This window comes from Tachypleus tridentatus, chromosome 9, assembly GCF_004210375.1.
Source record: "Tachypleus tridentatus isolate NWPU-2018 chromosome 9, ASM421037v1, whole genome shotgun sequence".
Lineage (NCBI taxonomy): Eukaryota > Metazoa > Arthropoda > Merostomata > Xiphosura > Limulidae > Tachypleus > Tachypleus tridentatus.
Window position 1 is genome coordinate 48,355,624 of NC_134833.1, and position 26,879 is coordinate 48,382,502.

Genomic DNA, 26,879 nt, shown 5'->3' on the forward strand with positions numbered 1-26,879 from the left:
TGCTATGACATGGTATTTCAAAGAAATCAAGGCCTGGTATGGTCAGGTGGTTAAGGCACCCGTCTCATAATCTGAGGGTCACAGGTTCGAATCTCTGTCACACCAAACATGCTTGCCCTTTCAGCCACAGGGCTGTTATAATTTGACAGTCAGTCCCACTATTTGTTGGTAAGAGTAACCCAAGAGTTAGTGGTGGGTGGTGATGACTAGCTGCCCTTCCTCTAGGCTTACACTGCTAAATTAGGGACAGCTAATTGCAGATATCTTTCATGAAGCTTTGTGCAAAATTCATAATAAACCAAATAAATGTTCTCTTTATGTTGACTTCTGCTTTCAGTGTTTATTTCGAATAATCTTACTTTTTAATGTATACACAAATATTCATATTACTAATATCAAACAAAATAGTTCTGTAACCAAAATAAAACTACAGTGCTTTTTCTGTTTAATAGTTTACTCATTATGTATAAAATGCATAAATTATGCATTATAAATAAGTTTGGCAAAATTTTGCTTTATTCAAAACATGTTTGTCTAAATTTTATATCCAGGAAAAAAAAAAAGCTTTAGTTTCATTTGTGTTAACAGTAAGAATGTGAAAAGGAATCCAGTCTCTATTTCTACAAATTTGTCAAAACTATATGAAGACCACCTATTAATAAAATCACAGAACTCATTTTGTATAGTTCAGTTCAAAATCAAACATAGCAATCAATAAAAGTACAATGTTTCAATTTCATCACTTGATAAAATGTGTGAATTATTAGCAATATCTTGATCTGCATGCAATTTCCTTGTACAAGTTCTTTCCTCCCTGTATTGGCCTGGCATGGCCTAGCGCGTTAAGGCGTGCGCTTCGTAATCTGAGGGTCGCGGGTTCGTGCCAAACATGCTCGCCCTTTCAGCCGTGGGGGCATTATAATGTGACGGTCAATCCCACTATTCGTTGGTAAAAGAGTAGCCCAAGAGTTGGCGGTGGGTGGTGATGACTAGCTGCCTTCCCTCTAGTCTTACACTTCTAAATTAGGGACAGATAGCCCTCGAGTAGCTTTGTGCAAAACTCCAAAACAAACAAACAAACAAATCCTCCCTGTATTTAAGTAATTATCACAGTGCAAGTGTAATGGGTTGATGTAACACAAACATTATTTTTGACATTTATTCAAGCACGCTTGAACAAAGAGAAAAAAAGAACATCCTTCTTAGATAAGAGTGGGCATTGTGTTGCTTCATTTTATTCATGTACTATAAAACTGAACTTCTCTTGGAATTATTAATGAGTTTGGCTAATAGAGAATTTTGATTTTTTAATATTTTACATTCAGTATATTTTTGTAACTTTCTTTAGGCTTAAAACAATTTGCCTTATCAACAAAGTTTCAATCCTACTTTTTTTTTTATCAAGGTGGAGAAATGTTAGTTTACAGGCAGTTTCACCCTTTAGTAAATTAGTTAATCTAATTCTCCTATGGTCATTATCAAATTTTGAGAAAAATGTGCTTGATTTTATTTGTCTAAAGCTTATTTCTTTGTAACAGTCAGCATTATTTTATTATCACAAACTAATATTTTAAAGGTTTCCTAGCATCATTTACATCATGCTACCAGAATTTTACATTTAACAATGGCAAAATACTAACCATCTTGCTATAGGTAAGTCAAAGTGTGCACGTTACAACTTTTTAAGAGTTGCAATAATTTATAATACTTATTATAAATATTACCAAGGGAGAGCTTAATTTTTATAGCCTTAAATCTTATCTGTTTACAGAGCCATAAACTAGAATATTGCCTCTATCACAAAATAACCACACTTCTTTCTGGTGCTTTATACACTATTTATAACCAACTGAAAGATAGGATAAATGGTGTATTATATTATGCTGTTTTCTGTACCGAGTACTGTCTATTTTGCCTCCAATATGAAAATTTCTTTTGCTGTATTCACATCAACAAACTTTGCTAAATCTTCAAGGGGCTCTTATCAAATAGTTAGAAAGTCAAGTAAATTGTGACAATTATAGAACATTGTTTGCTTTGCAATTGGTATTATGTATTCTTAAGTACATTATTTAATTAAATAAAAAAACTTTATATGCTAGTACATTTGGTATAGAAAATAGGCCAAACATTCATTGACACAGATATATACCATATTTCTTGATTTTAAGAATTTCCATTAAAATTATTATAAATGTAAAATATTTTAAAAGTAGAAATTTAATACATAAGATAATGAAATATAATAATAATTCTTCATAAGGTATGTTTGTGCACTGTGTAATTTAATACAGAAACTTGAGGTATGTATTCAAGTGACTTACAAGTTTTGTTGCAGAATTATTAGTTCGACAGGTCAAAGAGCAATAAAACAAAATTTAAGTATAAAGAAATGTAGTTTTTGCTACAATTTGCAGTCATTTTAAAGAGGAAAAGTAGGAAATTTAGATTTATTTCTTTCTTCTTCGTCTTTTTTTTTTTTTTGGTGGTTATGTGGTCTGCCCAGTTGACTGAGTGCATAGAGTTAAGGGAAAGGAAATAAAAATATATAAAGTTTTAGTGAGAAAAAAGTTTAATATTTATTTAGGAGGTTTTAGAAGTTATGCAAATGAAATTTAATAATTTTCATCAGATCAAGTAATTTTAATCTTATATTAAAATCACTGTGTACTTAAGAGCAGTTGACAGGGAATCTATATTACTTTTTCTTTTAAATTCCTGTTATATCGCTTATTACAAGTGAAATTGTAATTTTCACATCTACTTCAGCTTCTTCTTAGGACGCAAGTTGTTACAGTGACCACACTTTCTCTTGCGACAGTTCACAGCCTTTGGATGTAAACGAGCATAACACCTGAAATATTAGATAGAGAAATTGGTATTAATCTTCAAATTCCACAGCACTCTATAAAAATATATTACGATGATAATGTACACATTAATTATTTTTTCATGATGAATATGCATTTCCACTAAAATGGAAATGTCACACAAATCAACTATGCATTATACACTGCAACATGTCCTAGTTCATATTATCCACACAGTACACATTAGAAACTTTTCAATTTTGTTGGGCCACATTCTACTTTCACAATGTTGTGGCTACTGCAGCTGGGCATTTAGTGGAATTGATAACTGCATAATTGTAAGTCTTAATAATAAATTAAATTTTGTATTATTTTCTTAAGTAACCCTCAGGTTGTTGAAAAAAATCAAAAATAGCAATAATCAAAAACATCAATTTCAAGTAGTTAATTAATTTTGCAAGTTTGACATCAATTAAGCTAAGCAACTTTTAAATGATTAAAAATAGTGACAAATCATGATAGCAACATTTTAATTAGTTTGATATTTCAAACACTTATTTCAGTTTTATCTTTTTGACATTATCCCTGTCATGCATAACTTTAATTACATTTAAAATTTATTAAACAACTTTACTAAGAATATATGTTGGTGTTATTAGCATGACAATGTTTTAATTTTAAAATGAAACTGACATCTGCTGTCTTCACTTCTCTGTATCATGTGATGCATCTCCACTATCAATTATTCTTTTTAGTTATTTTCGTTGCTTATGTGGCTTTAACTGTGTCCTACAATTAAACAGAATAAAAACCTCCTATCTTCTTATTTGCTAAAATATAAATCTGTCAATTCTAATGGTGAAAAATTTTCCATCTTTTAGTTTTGAAGGACTCTTAACTAATCCACTGATCCTTATTGATAGATTAAGCACCAGCAATGTTTCATAACAACATTAAATCACTGATGTTACCTTCATTTACATGTATGGTTAAAAAAATTTCTTTAACTTTTATTATTATGCTTGTTGTCAATTTCCTATTTTAACTACTGCTGAAAGAGTAGTGTCCATTTTTATCTATGCAACATTATTATTAAAATCAGGTGAAAAATAAAAGCCAGTTAAATATGTTATTTATTCATTTAACACTACCCATGTAAAAAAAATTACACTGAAAGAACATAATAAAAGTTGAAAAATATACTTTGTTAATGAAACAATGTCTTGAGAAATAAAAAGATTGTCACTCCTTTCACTAAAACAAGAATGTCTGTACACCACAGTATTATTGATGTCAAAAGCATAGTTCAATATCAATCTCGTGGTACATATTTGAGAACTTTTATTTATTTTCTTCAGATTAATGCTTTCCAGACCAGTGGCACACCCTTCAAATACAGCAAATAACGAGTAAAATATTTGTAATCCTCAGTTTTATTTCTAAATACATAATTTATGTAACAAAACCACTGCCTTAAATATCGTGTTATATAAAAATCACCATAACTGTTGACTTGAAAGCCAGATTTCATATACACATATATTAGCAAAACATGATCACAAATCTAATGAGATCATGTGCTAGTGCATTTTGATTAAATAAATTCAAAAATTAAATGTCTCATATTATCAACATACATGTCTGATTTATAAAAGTTGTGTCTGTAATCCTTTCAAGAATTATGTACAACTGTTTCAAGAATATACCCAATAATCTTTACACTCATAATGGAACAAAATCTACCCATAAGGTACAATTATTTCATATTATTAGTGGGAGCTCTTGTTAAGTGGAAAGTAGTTGCTCAAATAATTACTTCAACAAGATAAAGGATCAGGAGAACCAAAAAAATTAATTTATTATCCTTAAAAATACAAAGGAAACTTATTATTTCAAGGCTTGCAGTAAAGATGTAACCAAAAGTTCAAAATTTTCCAGCCCATACAAAGATGAAAGAGAATGCTAAGGTAATAAGTTAAAAGAAAAAAAATTCCAGCTTTCAGAAAAATTATGATTATCAGTTAATGAAGATTAGACCTCATCAAAATATAGTTAAATTTTCAACATTTTGCACCACAGACTATAAAAATTCATTGTTTAAGTTATTTTTATTTAAGCTGGGAATAAACAACAAAAGTGGAAAGGTTCCAGATATTACAGCTTTGTTTGATATTTGTATGTTATCTATACATATGGAAAGGTTAAATATCTCAATTTTTAAGATACCTACAATGGGTTGAATCAAACTTAATAATTTTCATGTTGTTATATTAATCTCAATACATGTTAATATAATATATTTAAAAACAAAAATTCTTAATTGACAAGTTATAGTTATGTTTTGTAAGTTGTTAGAGGAAGAGAATGAGAAAGTATTTTTCAAAATTTCATATTATTAACTCCAGGAAAGAATAAGATATCAGGTTAAAAGGTGTTACTGTGACAGTCAGAAAACTTACAGGAGAAAGAGTACATCTATGCAAAAAACAGCAAATTATGACCGTTTAAATCTAAGTACTACTTACTTTCTGCACACCATCTTGTCACAGTTATATTTTTGTGCCAAGATACGTAAACTGGGTTCAATTACTCCACCTCGAAGTCGAAGAACCAGATGAAGTGTAGATTCTTGAAAAAAAGAACCAGAATCGTCTAAAATATGAGTAATGTTCAGTGCTCTTTATAGTTGTTTTTTTCTTATTTTGTCAGGGTTTATCATATTTTATAAATCCTAAGAAAAATAACTATGCATTAAACGTCAGAATTTAAATTTCAAACTTAACTGTGCATACCATAACAATATTATCTCTTTCACATACACTATTTTTTACACTTCAAATTTTTTTGTCAGCACATTTATCTTTTCTTTTTTTATGTATTAAACTATTTCCCTTTCAAACCTGTTAGTAATCAGTACTGCTTTATTATTTTCACATTTTGATGAAAGTCTACAAAAAATTTGCTTTTGAACAATCATCCCCTTTCCTCACGAACTTGATTTTTGATTTCTCTCTTCAACAAATTTTGAAAGTAATTGAAATGCTCAACTTGGAAATGATTCTCAATTCTTGCAACAGTCTCAACTTTTTTTTAACTTGTCAATGTTTCAATAATACTTTAACTGTTATTTCCTTATTATGCCTCACATTACAAATGTTAAGCTTGACAATTGTCTCTTAGATCATCACTGTTCAGAGGTGTGACACACCTGTTGTAACAGACTTACTCAAACACTATTAAAAGCAAGTCAAAATATTAATGCACTTAACTATTGTTATCTTCTAAAGCCTACTTTTTATGCATGGCTAATTTTTGTTTAGACATAATTCTTAAGTTTAAATTTAAAATATTCTGCACCAAAGACAAAAATTTCCACTGAATTGCAATTTTCAGTATCTCTTCTTAAGCTTACTGTTTACAAAGTTCTTCTAAAAGTCAGTCTTTAACTTTTAAGTAATGGTCAACAAACAGTATGGCATGATTAATTTAACAATAATAAACTATACTTCTTAAGCAATTTAGGCAAAAGATACACTCAGGCAAGCACAAACCTACTAAGTGGAATATTAATGAAGTCAGCTGTGATTCCATTTTTCTATCAAAATCACTAAATTTTGTAAAAAAACTAGATGCATTTTGTTTTGTTTTTTAATTATACAAGTAATAATATCATAGCATTTGTGCATTGAAAACTAAAACTTACCTTTCTGAATGTTGTAGTCAGAAAGAGTGCGCCCATCTTCTAATTGCTTTCCTGCAAATATCAATCTTTGTTGGTCTGGCGAGATTCCTGAAAAAAAAGAAAAAAAGAGCTCAAAATCAGCTGGAAGAATATGGCTTGCAATGTATTTAATGTGTGCTCAAAAACAAATCATTATACTACTGTATACTATTAAAACATGGATTATTTGCTATGATTTTTTGCAGAAGTAATTGGTATAACATGACCAAACTAAAAATAGCAGAATTACATGTAACTCACTAAAAACCTTGTGGCATGCAACATGCATTAAGAGTGATGAAGTTTCACACACAAAAAAAACATGTATAGTACCAAGTCCATGACTTATTCATGCTTAATAGTTGTTTAGAGAATAAAATAACAGAAATTGTGAGGCACTCATGGTGAACATAATACAGTGGCATTGTTGAACTTCTAAATTCTATGTTTTAATGAAAAGAATTATTTTTTAACTGCACGGTTATGTAAGCAATTATGTACTAATAATATGTTAAGGTTATCTATAAGACAAAATAAGCCCCAATTTTCCAAACTTCCCAAAACAACATTATTTCTGTGTATTACATAATCTGCACAATGCAATTTTAAAAATATCATAGATGAGCTCTTCTACAGAGTAGGCTGATAATTATGGACACTTTCAAAGAAATTTCTTGAATATTTAAGATGATGATGAGAATGTTCCACAGTTAATCATCAAAACAGCATTAGTATGTGGTATCAACACCTGTTCAATGAGCTATTTTTTTAAACGATGAAATTCATTACTTCTAAAATGATAGCAAGTGAAAGACACCGACTAATATAATAAGCTAAAAGCTGTTACACTCATTAGTATGTAAACAACTGGATAGCTCTGTTAGAGTTGAATGCTTTGAGAAATTGTTAGTCATAAAATGATGCTGATATAATTCCCATCAATAAATTGAAACAAGCAAGTTATAAATAAAGCACTTTGAATTTATGTTTTGTAAAACAGTATTATAAAATCTGTACAAAAGTACTGACAAATGATATACAATATATTAATCACTATGGTTTATTATCAAATATTAGTTTAATATATATACCTGTGTATAAGTTGAATTTTTGTACCATGCTTTTTGCTCATTAACTTCTTCTCCTTACATATACACAAGGAACAAAATCCAAAAATTGTTTTGGAAACTTTTTTTTCCTTTCATATTAAATTTAAGTACCCAAAGAAGATTTCCTTTAACACTCCTACAAAAAGACGTTTCTAGTCCTGATTTCTCCAAGCCCGTTCCCCTGGCTGTGGTTTCGCTAGATAGTAGATAGGGACAGTGGGAATCTCGTTAATCCATTCATTAATGGATTTAAATGGCAATTTCATTTAAATACAAAATTATTAGCCTAATATTAATAACCTTTCAAGTTGCTCTGGGGCCTATTAGGCCCCACTTTTCGTAGGAGTGTTAACTGGTCTGAAAAATAAATTTTGTTAAAAGTCCAAAAACCACACTTTCATTTCTTTTCTCTTCCTCTAAAAATAGCACCAGGAAATTAAGAAATAAAACCCCAAGTAAGTTCATACTTATAAAATATTAAATAGATTTAACAAATTTATATGGAATTGTCAAAAAATAAAATCAGTACGTGAAAACAAAAGCTGAAGAACTTGGGATTTTTCAAATTTCTGAAGCAGAAATGGGTAATATTTCAAAAAAAATCAATTGTGTGAAGCACCAAAACCATATAACTTCCTAAATAAAAGATGATCAGTATTCAATGATAACAATGCATGTATTAAATCACCATTGAAGAAATTGATAGCAAATATTGATAAACTTCAAAACTCTACTCATAAAGTATATACATAAATCTAATATATCTATTATATAGATATTATTCATGTGAACTTGATATCTTGTATTTTGAATATCTACTTATGTATAATTAATAAAATATTTGTTATAAATAATATCTATTATATTTAGCTTATTTTGTACAGCAAACATAATCTACACAAAAGAAAATCTTCTGTGTTGTAAAAATTCTCTTAATTTTTCTAGTTTCTCAATACAAAAATTTCATTAAAATGTTCAAACTAGTTACATTCTTTGGGAATGTTCCTCACAAAAATTTCTTGTGTGAATAAATGGTGAAAAACATGACTGATAAATTAAACAGATGACTATATTCTTTGGACATATTTGAAAGAAAGAGCATACAGCATTAAAGGTCATGCAAGTTACTGCAAACATTTTTGAATACTATTAGTTATAGTTAAATTGAATTCTTAGGTCTTGTATGCAGGAGAATTTGTTGGAACACATGAAATTTGACTCCCTGGGTACTAAAAATGTTGTAAGTACTTTGCTTTAAACTTTGAAAAAATAACAAACTAAACAGCATCCAATTTTCACACAACTGTCCACAATCAACAGCTTTCATCGATTACAATAAATTACATGAAAATAAAGCCATATAAAAATACCACATCATTAATAAAAAACCCTTATAAAAATGTAGAAAGCCATGAGAAAACATTAAACCAATCATAATTGAGTTTTATCCTCATTTACCAAGCTTGTATTTTTCATGTATGACACTTGTATTTATTTATATCTACTGTATAGCCTGAGGGGAAATACATCTACAAGTTTTTTTGTTTGAAATCCCAATCTGATATTTCTGATATAACCATGTCTCAAAAACATTATTCAAGTTTAGGATAGGTGCTACTAATAAAATTGCACATTGTGAAAACTGTAAAAAATATTTAGTTACATGAAGGTGAAATTACAAAAGCTGATAAAGGGCCTCCTGTATGTCCATGAACAAGTACAAATAGCAATTGCAAAGTTAAACATATACAGACTTTGAACCCTTAACATCATTGCACTTGGCAAAAAGTGTGAACCAAGAAAAAAAAACGTGGTTGCAGCAAGCAAAACAAAATGGAAAAATAGTTGCTGTGTACAAACTTTGTAAAAATAGAAACAAAGAATATTTGTGCATAAGGTTCTACATATCTTCAGTACCCAGCATTCCCAAGACTTGAATTAAAAAACTTGGAACATTTGGATCTTATTGAATAACAAACCTGTATAAAAAGTTCAACTGTAACTGTGGAAAAAAAAAAACAGGCTCTTTGGGAAGTCGAGTGTCACACCATGTTCCTCCTTGCCAAACATAATGTTCCCATCAATCTCTAACAATTTTGTCAAACTACAGGAAAATTTAAACGAGATTTTGTGGGTCCTACCAACTGCTTAATGTTCCCACATGCAATGAGAAAAGTATCTAGCTTATGAACTTTCAGTTATTAAAACTTAAAAACTTTTTCTGAATTTTTATCATGTTTACATATTTTCCATTATAACTTTATAGCTTCATTACTGTATGAAAATTACTTCCATGAATGAATTCCTAATGTTGCAAGCAGAATCTTCAGAACAGCAACACTGATCTTAAAATAACGTTTTTTGTTTTTGGTTTTTTTTTTTTAGGTTGAAAGGGGGAGGGAGTTCTTAGTCATCTTCAAGTTTGCATATAATATTTTTGTACTTCATTTCATCAATCATGCTGAAAATTTACTGTAACATATAGGACTTAAAACGATTAGGATGAGTCCAAAATATTTTTCTTTTCTTGGTTTTCTGAAAATGCTGTGAAGACAATAATCCAAGGTGAAAGGAGCGCAATTTTTTTTATACATATCCACATATACATCATGAAATAGTAGAAGCTGTTAAGGTGGTGTCTGAAGAGGAGATTATTCAATGCTCCATAATTCAATATTTATTGATTTAGTGGTGGATAAAAGCATGGGTGTGTAGTTCCACAAGAAGCTAGCTGTGTGTACCAAAATCTTATCATACTGCAAACCACAAATGGTGTATATTTACTGTGTTGATATCAAATATGAATGGGCAAAGACAATTGTGGATGCTTTAAAGCATCTTGTGAAATCCAAAGACCTATACATGACTAAGGTTATATCCCTTTCCAGTGACAGTGCCAGTGGGATGCTTAGCTCTTGAAAAGAGTTGGGGCTATACTTAAACATGTATACCAGCCTAGACTGGTGCATATTTACTGTGCTTCTCACAGATTGGCACTTGCAACTTCAAGTGTGTGTGATGCCATCCCAGAGTTCAGTAAGTATCACACCCAACTTTGACATATAAATCACTTTTTGCACAACTAGGAGCTCTCCAAGACATGTGGGCTGGAATAGAGGATGAACTTTTCAAAAACACCCTAAAAAAAACCAGCCTACTGGTTGTCCCTCCCAAGTGCATGGCTGCTACCCTGTGTTAATTTCTGCACTTGAGCAAGATTCCAGTAAAGCAGGCAGTCCTGAGGCAAGAGACTGCAAATTTGTACTTCTTACCTTTTTTTTTCATGAATTATTTGCCTTTCCTCAAAAAAAAAGAGAACTTTCCCTCAGAAAGATGATCTGGATGTATCCTATGTTCTTCCATTTGTTGAAAGCACTGTTGCATATCTGGATCAGCTTTTACTGAAGCAGGTTCTCCTCTGTAGAGTACTCTCAATGCTTTAGAAGATAATGGAAAGTATAAAGGTGTCCAAGTTGCAGATAGAACAGGGAGAAGTTTTCACCAGAGATCTCAGGAGTATTTTTTCCATCTTGGAACCAGCCTTTGTTCAAGATTTAACATCCATGGGTCTTCTCAGTGTTATGAATAAGGTTTTAAACCCTCAAATTATTAGAGCATGATGTTCTACATTATAGAATTAAGAACAAAAAGAAGCTGGATTTTTGTGCAATTCCTTTGATGTTGAAACAAAGAAAATACCTTTACACCATTGATGATAGAATGAAGGGTGATCACTCTTAACTGAAATATTATTTCAACTGTCTGCAGGAAACTTATGTGGAATTGGCAGGAATAATGGATGTCTTTCCAGACTACAGTAACTTTACAGCTATTTCTCAATTCTTCTCTCATGTCAGCAGCCTGTGATAAATGAGTTTGTGTTTGAAATAGAATAGTTACTAAGCTCAGGGCACACTTTCACTCATGTGATGTATCAAAGTTAATATAAATCATGCAAGTTGGACCCAGTGGCATCAGTAGCTTTAATGCTGATAATGCTGTTAAAGCATTCAATGAAATGAAGAAACAGTAAAAGTGCTATGATGAAGTATTTGGAGCTGTGTTTGCAGGACAGTAAACTTTTGCATTTTCTATAAACACAATACTGGTGCAAAGTTAAACATTATCCCTCAGAAGTAATATCAAATATTATCTATTATACAACATTGTTTTCATAATCTTGAGTGGTGCAAATATTTTACATATAAATAACAAGTAGTTTTAAAATTTTCAAGATGTTTCTTTTCTTTCTGCTTGAAAATAATTTGTAAGATATCAGAGCTTAACAGTCGGCAAATGCACAGCTTGTTACAATAATTTGTTTGTAAACATGTTAAATGGACCAAAACAAATCAAAGAAAAACAAGAAATTAAGTAGTCACTTTTAAGTAAAGATATCTTAAAAATAGAAGATATTTTTGTGGTTATTATAAAACTTTTCATTTTATGCTTTTGCACACTGTCCTGCTTTAGAACTTGCTGAGGGTAAGCAACAGTTTTCCATTGAGCACAAAAATGCACTTAACTTCTTTAACATGGATAAAGAAAATCATAGAGAGAAACAACATGTGACATAAATTATAAATAAATATTTTCATTGATACTGAAGTGATTTTTTTCTTTTTTTGGGTTTATTAAATTCAGCTTATGGGACCCTAGTGAGAACCCTGTATAGAATATGTTTTCATAATGATTTTTGTCATAATACAAAGTACAGTGTAAAAGAAAAAATGTATATATCTTGTTTTTGTTTTGTTAACTTAACAAATTAATTGGTACTTCACATTTTACTACTACATTAATTTAATGATTCTGTTGTTGCTTATAGAAATTGATTTGTACATTTACATTTGCAATTCATGACCCAAAGCTAGGATTACTGTGTCAATAAAGAATACTGCTTCACAAGCTGAGTTGTGGATTCCTCCCTCTAACTTTCACCAAGACACAAGTTTAGAAAATATGAAAGTTTGGAGTTACAAATATTAGACACAGAAACAAATAGTTTTACCATAATTCAAAAATAAATGTAGCCCACTAGAACTGAAAGAGCAAGCATATTTGATACCAACATGAATTTATTCCAAGACTCTCAAATCAAGAAGCAGCCCCATTAATCACCAAGCTATGTTTGACCAAATCTAAATAAACATAAATAATCAAAACATATAAATTACAATATTTCATTTACATGCATAATTGGAATGATCAAGAACAATAACAACCTGAAAAAAATTTTGATTAGTTGATTATTTTTGCAAGTCAAGCTAAAAAAAGTTTAATTAAGAAAAAAATAAAGAAAATCATAATGGAAATATTTTGATTTCTTAGATACTTCCATTAATTGAAAACAGTAACAATCAAGAACATTAAGTTTGATTAATTGATTTTTCCTTTTTGACGATCTAAATTTAGTTTAGACTAGTTGCTTATTTTACAGCATTAATTCATTTAATTGTATTTTGGTTAAGGTAATTACTTTACATGACACCAAACAATGTGTGCAATGCTTGCAGGTAACTTATTAATCAAGTTAATTCCCCAACGAGGACAATGGAGAGACGAAAATGGATTATTTTTTAAAGGAAACAGTAAATTTTACCTTATATTTAGATATTCATACAGAACAACATTACTACTTTTATACTGTACGTCTCATGTTCATTAAATATTAACGTTTAGAAATAGAAAAAAACACTTTCTACAACAAAATTTCTTGCAAGGATGTTTTTTTAAGTTTTTTATTCTCAAAACAACTGGTATGGGTATTAAAACTGAAAATGACCTAAGAAGGTCCAAACGTTGTTCTGTACTTTATTATAAGTAAAATTTTAATACCCATACTAGCCATCTTGAAAATACTATTTTGTTTCAAGTAGGTTTCTCATCATCATAATTTTTTTCAATTTGATACTTTCACAGAATTTATTACTTTTGTGGATTTTTCTATCTTCATGGAGACAACAACTCAGCTGCTAGTTCTAAATGGCACTGGTCTATCAAGCAAAGACAAGCCTGATTTAGAAAGACCGTCATTGGTCAAGCAAACTTTCAGACTTCAGTTATACTTTTGAGGCTTGTAAGAGATGTTTTTTGTGACATACAGTAAAGAATAACTTTTCAGTCTCCAAATAAACCTCTCTTCAATACCAAATTTTTTTTTTATTATTAAGTTTAAACTATTCTTACAAATAGCCAGTAGTATCTACAAACTGAATATTCATGCCTCCAAATTTTCACATAAGCCACAGAGAGTTAAGATTCACTGAACAACTGAAAATATCATTAACAATCACGATACTCAATTGACAACTTAATCTAGCCTAATCTTATAAAGAACAAATATGATAAATTAGAGAGCCCTAACTGGATTAAGTTTTAATTCTAATTTATGTGGGTAGCTTCCTTTGATCAGAAGTTAATAATACAATAATAATATTTTATAAATTAATTATGCTTTTACCTTCTTTATCCTGAATTTTTGCCTTAACATTTTCAATGGTATCAGAAGGTTCAACTTCAAGAGTGATGGTTTTTCCTGTTAAAGTTTTCACAAAGATCTGCATCCTAGTAAAGTAGTTTCTTCACCTACATAAAATATAATAGCAGCTCAAGAATAACAACTACTGATCCATACATAAACTGGAAAGACTTAACCATTCTTCAACAAAGTAACATACACTACACCATTTTAATCTTAAACATCAAGAATTCAAATACAATCTTACCTCTACTCATACAAAACTATCTCAGTTTTCTATCTGCCCTCTACGCATTGCTAAAAATTCTCATACTTTAAGCATGTCAATGTACCCCATCAATTTTGCTAATAGTATTGTACCATCTATATTAGCACAGCTATCTCCCCCTGTTAATCCCACTCAATTCTCACTTTCTCAATTCATACAACATTGTTTATAAGTTTTTTTTTTATGTAGCAACCATTTAGGAACATGCTTCTTTGCCAATTCAATTTTTATTTTAACAATTTTATTTTAGTGTGTTTCTATTCACTTGTTTCAACAATTTTTCTTTGTATTTATTTCTTGTATTAGTATGAATTTGTGATCAATGTATGGATTACAGAAATTCCTGGTACAACTTACCAGAAATTGGGTTCAACTTTATTTGCAGAGAAGGTACAAGTCTTAATTCATAGGGAGCTGGATTCATGGCTTTATTTCAGATTAACCTCGGCTTTTTCAGTATTTTGTTGCGATACAGGCTCTTGCCCAACATCTTCAACTATTCGTGTCTTTGCACTCTTCTTTATATGGATGACTAACTCCTGCTTGCTTCTTCCTGTTCACAGTCCAGACTCCATACTCATCTGCTCCTACAAGAAGCAACACAGATGGTATTCCTGATGACAATGAGGAAGCCTGTTCTTACCTCAAATCAAATATCCCATTTATTTTGGGGGATTTCTTCATTCCAACTTCAGTCTTTGGGCTTGGTGTTGACAGTTCACAAGTTCTTCACCTCACATTTTTTATAGCTCAAGATGTTCTATCTTTTTGAGGATGCAGGCTTCTTAGAAATCTATCATTGAAACTTTTCAGATCCTTTGTCTAGGTTCTGGGCCTACAGTTACCACATTGTTTTCTTAGCTTTCCATCTTCCTGGTTTCCTAAACCTGGATTGGTTATCTCCTCCCAATATGATTCTCCTCATGCAGTGGTCACTTGATCAACAGATTTTTAGATGTGTGTGTGTTCTCAGTTAGAGACACCTCATATATGTCCTCACTACCAACTAGAACACCAAACTTCCTGCCCTTTAGTATCTGGTTCCACACCTGCTAACATTGGAGGTATTTCTGTTCTGTCAAGAGTGGAAGGGTCTTTACATTTGTACTTACCCTTTATCATAATGTAATATATTGAATCATCATCATCTGTAACTAACTTACATTGGTTCTTGAAATATGTACCTTGAGATTCCATTCTTTTTGAAAGGGTTGCTCTTTACAACATATCTTACAACTGTATTTTAGGGCAGCTGGTATGGGTATTAACACTTACTAATAAAGCAGAGAACTATGTTTTGACCTTCTTAGCTCATCTTTATGTTAACAAGGTTCTCTTCTTTATTATTAAAAGTGTTAATACCCATACCAGCTGCCCTAAGATACAAATTTACTTCAAGTGGGTTTCTCATCATCACAAATACCTTACAATTGTTTTTTTTAATAATCAAATTAAATCAAACTTAAATAAAACACAGATAATTCATTTTCACAATGTATCAATTACTTTTAACTTTTTGTACATATCTTTATATACGTGTGTGTGTGGATTAGTGTGTGTATATTATTTATCTCCCATTTCAAACATTCTTCTAATTTTCTTTCAACTACAAAATATTTTTCAACTACAACTCAAACTGTTGAGCAATAATTTCATTATTAGTAACATTTTTGGTAAAGTCATTAAATTTTTAGTCAAAACAGCAAGATATCATTACTTTCAAAACTTAGTAACATTCTAGCCTAGGAATATACTTAAAATATTTAAAAAAATAACTAATATCAATCATTAGTTGAAACTATATGGTAAAGCAATAATAATAATAATAAATAGAGTACTAAAATTAACCTTAAATATAATAGATAGTTATTTTTTAAATAGCAGTAATACTGGAAAAAACAACAGAGAAACAAAGTATTAAATGTATTCCTGCTGAAACATGCTTTAATTGAGTTACAAATTTCTAGACTTGTGGTGAGAGCCATAATAGTAATCAAGGTTGTCTTTGATGAGTATTTTTTGTCCGTTGTCTGTAAGATATCAAAGTGGAAGGTTATATGCAGCACAAGACGGTTTGAAAGTGGCCGTAGTTCTAAAGAAGCTCCACGTAACCCATGGCCTTATCTCAGCATATACCTTAAGTTCACTGAAGAAAGTAATAATGACAATTTACCATACAAATATTTGCTTTGCTTGCCTTTAAAGAAAACATTCAGCATGAACAGTAAATGTGCAAGCAACTTGAAAAAATTATGTCCATGTCTACAGTGAAAAGCCCAAGTGTCTCAACAAAAGCTGAATGGGATAATATTAGATTTAATAGTTTCATAGTTTTTGTCATTTAGAATTGAGTCTGCATTTTTAAAATTTAATCACATCACTGCATTGCCATTGAAAAGTTCACTTCACACACACAACATCCAATATACATACAACAAACTCATTGAAATAAGAGCTATATTAGTCTTCTCTGGAAGCATTTCTTGATTAGTTGTTCTGGTTCACTTGGTTTTATATCAGGTTGTAACATCTATCTTTGTTGTGGGATAATTGGCCATGCTATTAAATATCAAAATTGTTTTTTGTTCTTATGCTGTAAGGTTAAATAATTGTGATAAATTTATTTACAGACTGTTCTCCAATGATGCATCCAGCAATGATCCTGACCAACTGCAATGTGATGTTTCTTGTAACAGTAATGATGCAGTCACTAATGGAGATGATGACTCAGATGCAAATACTGTATAAATTCATTCTCTAGCCGATACATTCCCTGTTGATGATGCTGTATCACTTCATTAATGTATATACACAGTCAAAACAAAAGAGGTGTTCCTCTAACATATTGAATGTCATTGCTGTAACTGATGTAGAAAAACTTTAAATAATGTTAGTATACAAAAAAGCATTTCAAGTAGCAAAAGCAAAATATTAGATACTATGGTTGGTTGGTTGATTTAGTGTTTTATGGCACAAAGTAGCTAGGCTATCTGTGCCAAACATCTGGTAAAAAGGTAAAAGTATGGTAAATGTAGTAAAATTCATAAAAGGAAATGAAGGTAAAACAAAACAGCATTTAAAAATGTAAACAGCATAAAACCAATGTTGGCATTTAGTCTACAATGTTAAGAGAGAAACTACAGTAAGATAAGTTGTAAAGGGCTTTCTGTAGCAAAATGGTAATTATCATAACCCACCAGGATGACTAAGAGGTCGTTCAAACATATAGTTCAAAAGCAGTGTCAGTCACCTGAAGTTGGTCTTTCCAGTCTTGGTGTCAAGTTATTTAATGTTATGGCCAATTTCTAATTTCAAAGTGAACTAGAGAGGCTGTGATTTTTAAAAGGGAACCACATTAAAAAGGGTTTAATGTATAAATTAAAAAACTTAAAAGATATTAAAAAGATTAATGGCCTTTAAAAAATAAAAAAACTTTATCAAGGTGGACAATGCCACCATCACCAATAACACTGCCTAACATTACAAACAAACCTTGGGACAGAACATTTTGAAAATGATGCTATCGTTGAGAGTCCTAACAATGGCAAGAAAGTAAAATGTGGCTTATTGTGATTTGAGTGTTTGTTTGTTTTTTGAATTAAGCACAAAGCTACACAATGGGTTATCTGTGCTCTGCCCACCAAGGGTATCGAAACCCAGTTTTTTAGCATTGTAAGTCCGCAGACATACCACTGAGCTACTGGAGGGCGTGATCTGAGTGTCACACAGACTACACACTGGTGCATCAGTTCCAGATAAAAGAAAACGATGAGCTAAAAAAACTGTGACCAATGCGTAATCTAGATAGAACAACCTTCCTTTTCCATTCCTTACGGAAGCAAGACAGCCAAAGTCCAATATAGGGTTTTATTTGGAAAAGCTTGTTTTTGTGTTACTCACTCCAATTCAACTACCAGCTGGCATGGAGCCAAGCTTTGAATACAGGACCATAGTCCATGTATAGAATAGGCACAGCAGTGATAGTGCCAAGGCAGATAGATTTAGCTACCATGTCTGCAAGCTCATTCCCGCAAATACCAATGTGGCCTGGTATCCAGAAAAATGGATAGAAGTAGATGTTAAAGAGAAATGAGCCACTCGGTTTTGAATATCAGCAAGAACAGGGTGTGAACCAACATGAAGGAATTCCAGGGCCAGTAGAGAACTAAGCGAGTCAGTACAAATATTGCAATTGGAGTATTGCTTAGCTTCTATATAATCCAGGGCAAAAGAAATGGCATACAGTTCAGTAGTGAACACAGAAGCTGTAGAGGGGGATCCTGCATGCAACCACCGACCCACAACAAACCATGGCAGAGCCTATCAAATTACCTGATTTGGAACCATCCATATAAACAGTAATGGAAAGATTGTTCAAAAGATGTTCAGTAAATAGAAGATGATACTTCCAATCAGGAGTATCTGCTTTTGTCAGATGACTTAAAGAAAGGTCACATTTGGGGACTGTAGGACTGTAATAAGCCATGGTGGGATGAGCTGACCAGTGGATACTGCAATGTTATCCAAGGACAGACCCAATTCATCCAACTGCACCTGGATACGAAAAATAAAAGGAGCAATGGCAGATAGTCTGTTCTGAAATAGTATGGCCCACCGAGGAAGAAAGACACAACCCTAGGTGGGATGCTTTGGTAAAGAATGAAGTTTCAAAGCATACAGTAAAGACAGTTGCAAACGGTGAAGGTGCAAAGAAGGTTATGAGACTCTACATATAAGCTCTGAACTGAGAAGGTGCGGAAAGCCCCAGTTCAGAGCCGAAGTCCGTGATGATGAATGGGGCCAGCATCTTTAAGGCTGAGGTCCTGGCAAAGCCATAGACCAGTGACCCATAGTTTAGTTTTAATCAAATAAGAGCATGATATATCTTTAGCATAGAACATCAATCCACTCCCCAAAGTGATGGAAGAGAGGACACAGAGGATGTTCAGTGCTCTTGTACATTTGACCCATAGCTGCTTAATGTGTGGTATAAAGGTCAGCTTACGATCAAAGATAAATCCCAAGAATTTGGTCTCAGGGATCACAGGCAGTGCAACTTCACCTATATGGAATTCCAGATCAGGGTGAATACCCCATTGGCGGCAAAAGTGCATGCAAACGGTTTTGGAGAGAAAAATTAAAGCAATTTGCCATGGTCCACTTCAGTACACGATTGAGGGCAATTTGTAGCTGCTACTCAATATATCTCATGTTCAACAACTGACATGAGATGTGAGTCATCAACATAGAGCCCATTTGTAAAAGTGAGAGGGAGTTGTTCAGTGATGGCATTAATCTTGATACTTAAAAGTGTGACACTCAAAACACAGCCCTGGAGGACTCCAGGTTCCTGAAGAAAAGGACGGGAAAGTGTTGAATCCACACAAACTTGGAATCTTCTGTCCATTAAAAAATTTTTAATAAAAATGGGTAAATGGCCATGTAACCCATATATATGGAGGTCTCACAAAATGCAGTACCTCCATGTTGTGTCATAAGTCTTCTCAATGTCAAAGAATATCTATACAAGATGTCGTTTGAGAAAGGCTTCTCTGATTGATGTTTCAAGATGAATCAGGTGGTCCATGGTGGAGTGCTGTCGTCAGAACCCACACTGGGTGGGCAAGAAGAGACTGTTTGATTCGAGAAACAAAACAAGATGAGTATTAACCATCCTCTCTGAGGTCTTACAGAGACAGCTCATCAAAGCAATTGGATGGTAGTTTGAAGGAATCTTTGGCTTCTTCCCAGGCTTGGAGAAAGGTAGGACAATAATTGCCTGGTGCCAGGCATCAGGAAAAACGTTCTTCTGCCATATTTGGTTAAAAACAATCAGAAGAATAGTAAGAGAAGCAGGAGATACATGGCGCAGCATCTCTTAGTGTATATCATCAGGTACAACCAATGTACTGCCAGACCAATGAAGGGCCAGTTTGAATTCCACCAGTGTAAAGGGATGATCATAGTCATAGAGACAATCAGCTGAAAAGGAAAGAGGTGATCACTCTGCCCAAGTCTTGATGGCTAAGAAGGTGGAGGAAGAAGACGAAGTGCTAGATACCCAGCAAAAGCTTTCACCTAGAGTATCGACAATGCTCTGGATATCAGCTACTTCCTGGCCATCAGAGAGTAAGATCGAGAGGGGGGACAGAATTATATTGCCAAATGACCTTTCAAATCTTGTCCCATATGACTTTGGAGCTGGTGGTAGAAGATATGCCAGTTATGAACTTAATCCAAGATTCCTTCTGGCTTTGATGTCTTACCATTCGAGCATGTGCACAGGCCTGCTGGAAAGCAATTCAGTTTGAAAGTGTGGAATACCTACTGAAAGTATCCCAGGCCTGTTTTTGAGCCTTCTGTGCCATGTGGCAGGCAGGATTCCACCACAGACGAGGATATAGTGGAAAACGTGTCAAGGTTTTAAGAATACATTGAGCAGCTGCTTGTATAATACAGTTAGTTACTGCTGCCACACAGTCGTCTATTGAAGGCTGACAGAAGACAGCAGGATCAAGTTTTGTGAGAGCAGTGAAAGTGGCCCAGTACGCCTGATCAATCTTCCACCGGGGCACGTGGGTAGGGTGGCATCGGCCATGGCCAGTCTATCTCAAAATTATAGGAAAATGATCACTGTCTCATGGATTATTGTCAACCCTCCATGAGAAATGGGAGAATAATGAAGGGGAGTAAACTGAGAGATCAATAGCAGTAAAGGACTGACTAGGTGCATGAAAATAAGTAAAAGAACCAGTATTGAAAAGAGAAAGGTTGTGATCATAAAGCATATGCTCTATAGAGTGACCCCTTCTATCAATACCAGCACCTCCCCAGAGGGGATGATGTCCATTAAAGTCCCCCAGGATTAGAAAGGGAGATGGCAAATGTTCAATAAGAGCATCAAGGTCTGATTAATCATATGTCTCTCCATGTGACAGGTAGAGAGAAGAAACACTGATGGTATGACCCAAGGAAACACAGATGGCCACGACCGCCCAGGTGTGTTGAGTGACAAAGACAGGGTGGACACATGTAAATCAACCAACAGTGCCATCCCTCCATGCACTCATTCATCACACAGCATGTCATTTCTGTACAAAGAAAACTGCCAAAAGGTGACTGTATTGGTAGGTTTCAGAAGTGTTTCCTGTAAGGAAAGACATACAGGATGGTAGGAAGCAATCTATGTTTGATGTCATCCAGATTAGAACGTAAAGCTTGACAGTTCCATTGTATCAAGGTGGCCATTTTTAATGACATGTAGGCAAATTGGCTGGAGAACCATTCTGTTTATGACTACAACTTTTTTCCTTACTGTCCTTATATGGGGGAGGTTTATCGACCTCCATGGATCCTGCCCTGGGTCGATTGGGCAGGTCTTTGTTCTTGGAATGGGAATCCAGCAACTGAGGATGGGAACAAATGTTTGATTTGCATCTTTGGGTGGGAGAAAAAGATGCATCTGAAGAAATGCCTGTATTTGGAACCAAAGGATGTGGATTTTGGGGTTTATTGGAATGTATAGGAGAAACAAAGATGGGTGTAGAAGTTATTTCATCAACTTTCTTAACCATGGAGGTCAAAAGGCTTTGACCTTGCAATTGACACAATGTGGGTCCACTTCACACTCATAGGCATCGTGGTCCTTGCCACCACAATGAGCATATGTCAGGGAACCACGAAATGACGTCTTTGAGTGACCAAACTTCTGACACTGGAAACACTGGAGAGGGTTTGGAATGTAAGGCCCTCCCTGCAATTAAGATAACCTGCCTTGATGGTGGAAAGTGCACGTGGTGATGTAAATGTCAAAATGAGGATGTTGGTCGGCAATGTAATTCCAATTTTGGGAGTGGAGATACCCCTCACTGCAGAAACTCCTTAAGTGGAGAAACCAACAAGAATCTCTCACTCTGGAATATTCTTCAAATCCCTCTCAACAATAACTCCTCATGATGAATTCAAAGTAGCATAATGTGTAACCTCAACAGGTATATCCCCAATTGCCTTTGAATTCAAGAGAAGTTCACTGTGTTGAGACGTGGATGTTTCCACCAATATGTCTCCAGATCAAAGCTTCTTTACTGACTTTGGAGAGCTAGCAAGTCCCTCCAGTCCCTTCTGAATAAAAAAGGGGGACATTTACCCTAAAGGTTTCTCTGAAAGATGTAGGATAAGAAAATGAGATACAGCTAGTGGTACAAATGTTAAAGATTGCTTATTAGAATCTTCAAGACGTGGTCATTTACCTATTGACTGTTTTTTTCACTATTTTATTTAAATTTGTATTTGCAGGATCCCTTGGAAAAAGAAAATTTTGGTGCCCACTAACCCCACCCACCATGAAGACCTATGAGGGGATGCACTACAATGTCAAGCAAGGACACTGCAGCAATGCCAGGGTTTCATGAGCACTATACCCAAAAACCAGCATCAGACACAATGTACACAACAACTGTTGAGAACTTGCAACACTGGTACTTGGCTGACTCTAGCCCAAGTGGACCAGCCGATTGACCCAAGGGGGCCACTCAAAGGTTGCCTGTCTACAGGAATTCAAGGCCAAAGTGATGAGTTAGGGTTGGACCCCTCAACCACCAGGATCCTCTCCTTCCCTTCACGGGTTGTCACTCACAGCAAACATGTGGGTGGATGTTTAGATCCCAGAGGAGGTAAACTGAAAGTACAGAACCTTCTCTGGGAGGTCCCCCTCACCATGTACAGGAATCCACACTGAGGGGTCAGATACTATGAAATAACTAGAGAAGAAGCACTGTAGCTGCTGACACAACAGAGAAAGAATTAAGAAGATGCCCAGCTGTTTCTTGACCATCTAATTGGAATTCAACGTTTGATGTCTTAAACCATATAAATAACTAAAAGTAAGTCAAATAACCAAGCACAGAACTGAGTGTTTGATCAACTAGGCATTAGCAACTTAAACCAGCTGAGAAAATTATTTCAGAACACATTCATGCCACAAGACCTACTGCTACAGTACTTGACATCTTGCAATACGAAAACAAAGCATTTATTAGATTAATGATTTCTACCTTGTGTGTTTGTCTAGTTAAATTAGGCAATTTGAACAAGAAAGGGTTGCAAATTTGTATTGCCTCAGATGAAGAATTAATTCAAAGCATAGAAACTAGGTTTGACAACATGTTTGATGAAAACAATTTAATTCTTTTAGAAAGTTTTAATTTTAGCTGCAAGTTCTCCTGGCTTCCACAAAATCAAAAGGAACAAGTTTGACAAATATAATTTCAAAGATAGGAAAATGCAGCACAACACAATACAAAATTTTCTAATTACAATGTAATGACAGAACTGAAAGATGAAGATAATTTTTTCAGATGCCTGCGACAAGGGAAAAAAAGTACTGGACATAAAGGTGTTCAAGTAGTTTATGTTTTTCAACACGAGCAATTACATACAAGCAGCGAGTACAACAGTTACAAACAAATTTATTGGGATTAAAATCAACTAATTATTCCAACAATCAATTAACCAAAATTACGATGAAACTGTCTCAAAAATAATTAATTAGAATCCATGTAACAAAAATATTGTCATTATGTTTGTTGTTTAGCATAAAGCTACAATTATTCAGTGGAAAGTCTGAAGGTTTAAAATGCTAAATACTTGATTTTGATACTAATGATGGGCACAGAACTTAAATACAAACAAATGAGGAAGATTCATGAATTGATGGTCTTGAATTTGAATATTTTTGCTACTAGCTTTTCTCAATGTGTTTTTAATGTTACAAACCCATTAAGTCTATCTCCCATTGTTCACTAATGTTGAATAGTAGGAAAGCAGATGACTGATAGTAACCACTACTAACTCTCTGGTTGCATAAGAATAAAATGAAGCGTAAATTTATTGTTTTTTCACACAGTGTTAACTTTTTTTAACTTATACATATATAAGGAAGTAAAATTTAGTAACTGGATCTAAGGAGAAACCCCCATGCATTTGTTCCCTAAGATTAATAACTGTTTTTTTAATATTTAATGTCATATTAGCAGGTGCAGAGTGGTCCAATACAATCAAATGAAATATTGACATCCAATATTTCTCTCTTATAGTATTAGTTGTTTTTCATTAATTTCATTTGATTGTTCTATTAATCAACCTAAATGTTTTTTTTTCAGTTTTCTAAAGTCAACATAGCTGGAGTCTACAGTGGTCTGATTATGTTCTCAGTGAATGATTGATTATTTCTAAATGAATACAACAATGTGAGCATCAATTAAACTTTTCCTTGGTGTTTCTAATACTAACAATGTATGTGTGCTCTAGGCTTTAAAGATTTGTTTTCATCAAAATCAGTATTGCTTATGTCACCAGCAGTTCCTACAATATACTTGTTACAAAATCGATTTTTCATTATTTGGAAGTCATAACAGTCAAAAGAAAGATATTTTTCTACTAATGATGTTTAAAATTAGCAAAAATGCAAGTGCTATAACTGTATAAGTGATAACTTGAGACAAAACTGAAAATAGGCATCCTGTTTACAAATGCTACAAAATTAATTTAGATGTAGCCTTTATATATATACACACATATATTTACTTCAAAATATAATTACAACCAGGATATTATAACTTATGAATCACATGGTTCAAATGCAACTCATCATGCAACAACACACCACTAGTAAGAGTGCAACAAACTCTTTTGACACAGTTATCTCCTACTCAATTCTGCTGATCTATCATTTTAAGTTCTGGCAGAAAAGGAAAACACTGGTTAAGAAAGATGGGAAATGTGAGTGAGGTAAGTACCTATTAGAAATGCATTTTCATTATAGGAAAATTATAACTCCCAATACTGTACATTACCTCTTCTCACATAAATAGCTAAATATTTCCATTGAAAACGTGGAGAGACCAGTTCAAGGGGAAAAAAAAAAGAAAAGAGGTATCCTTAAATATCATCTGAAATACACCTCCAAAGAGTAGATCCTTTTTGTTCGAGACCACACCACTTCTGTACCAGATATACTCTACATCCATTCTGGAAAGCTGTCCTATATAGGGGTGGTAAGACAGAGGAGCACATCCATATGAGAGAGACTATGGCAGAATAGATATCAAAACCATACAATATTTGTTAAATTAAATCCCCAAAAACAAAAAAGTTAGTAAGCAAAGAGAGGTTAGGGTGTGATGGATTACATCCAAAATCCATGCTGCTGGGAACTGACACACATGCAAGGATTAGATTAGAATCATACTATCAGTAACTTAACTATAATCCAAAACCTGACCAAGAGACATCAACCTCCATGTGGGGGTAGAAAAGAGGATTATAACATCAGTGAGTTATCTACAATTCAAAACCAGGTCACCGGGAACCAACATCTGTCTGGAAGTAGGAAAGAAAGTCATACCAGTGACAAGTCACGTACAATATAAAACCCAACCATTTCTTGTGCAAAAATAATCCTGAGCTATTTGCACCAGCACTGTAACAGTCTATTTTGTTGATGTTATAAATGAGAGGTAATGCAGCAAGTCACCACTCCAAAAAACCAACTATCTGGTTACTATAACTTAGTATATTGATGACTATATAAAGGGATTTGCCATCAAGTTATAACTAACACTAACAGCCCAAAAGCATGGAGCTCCATTTTTTGTTTACCATAAGAGGGATGAATCAAGGAAACTAAGATCCAAAGTCTAGTGCAGTAACTACTGCCAGTATTAGGTCATGTCTGACCCCAAGTTGAAGAATTTTAAACGTAATAACGTATCTATACTGATATTTAATAACAGAATAGTTGGCAACAAGCCTAATGAAATTTTAAACTTGATCCTGAATCTAAGGCGTGCTTATAATGATGGACAACATCATTTCAATAGTAATACTAGTACTTATATCACTAATAGTTACTTGAATAAAAACCAGAGTTATGAAAATATTAGCATCTAGTCTTTCTATAAAAAAGATTAGAAATTTAAACAGTCCCTATTTTTCAGGAAATCAACAACTCTTTTTCTTCATCTTGTAACTTAACTGACAGCTCCCTATATTACTTACATTGAGTGAGTGTACTAATAATATATGTACTAGATCTTATTCCCAAGTAATGCCATATTACTATTATTATGTAGTATTAGTATTACTAATGGCAATTAGATCCATAATTGGGCTTTGCTGTGAATGGTTGTTAAACCTCGTAATTTAATCATTAAAACAGAACATTTTTTTTTTTAACGGGCAAGATTAAACATATACACTGCACCCACCCCATTGTTAAAGTATACAACTTAAAAGTTACCCTTTAGACTTACTTCACCTACCGTATTTCCTTTAATCGCAATACCATGTGAGTAAAAATACACCGAGCTATATTCATTGGAAAACAAAGACGTTGTTCCTTTAAGTAGTTTATATACTAAATGTTTGATGGCAGCACCGTCGTCAAAATACAGAAAACTAACTAAAATCATGGATAAGCTTCCCAGCAGTA

General features: G+C 33.1%; 1 protein-coding gene across 2 annotated transcripts; it reads right to left on the reverse strand.

The window, feature by feature from the left end:
• Positions 1–2,554: 2,554 nt before the first annotated feature.
• Positions 2,555–26,818, reverse strand: LOC143225208 (ubiquitin-ribosomal protein eL40 fusion protein-like). Of its 2 annotated transcripts, none has more exons than XM_076454219.1 (5): positions 26,710–26,818; positions 14,104–14,228; positions 6,514–6,600; positions 5,336–5,438; positions 2,555–2,854 (listed from the first exon to the last, which is right to left on the reverse strand). In XM_076454219.1, the coding sequence occupies exons 2-5, from the start codon at positions 14,204–14,206 to the stop codon at positions 2,761–2,763; spliced, it is 387 nt and encodes a 128-aa protein (XP_076310334.1). In that variant the 5' UTR covers positions 14,207–14,228; positions 26,710–26,818; the 3' UTR covers positions 2,555–2,760. The 2 variants fall into 2 exon arrangements, with proteins under 2 accessions (XP_076310334.1, XP_076310335.1); XM_076454220.1 differs by having other exon boundaries at positions 26,701–26,793.
• Positions 26,819–26,879: the final 61 nt, after the last annotated feature.

Bases quoted from the DNA above. Each gene is read 5' to 3' on its own strand.
- LOC143225208 (XM_076454219.1), bottom strand. From the start codon at position 14,206: ATGCAGATCTTTGTGAAAACTTTAACAGGAAAAACCATCACTCTTGAA. The intron at 6,601-14,103 runs GTAAAAGCATAA...CTTTTTTTTCAG, and splicing joins AAAAATTCAGGATAAAGAAG to GAATCTCGCCAGACCAACAA. The intron at 5,439-6,513 runs GTAAGTTTTAGT...CTTTTTTTCAAG, and splicing joins TGACTACAACATTCAGAAAG to AATCTACACTTCATCTGGTT.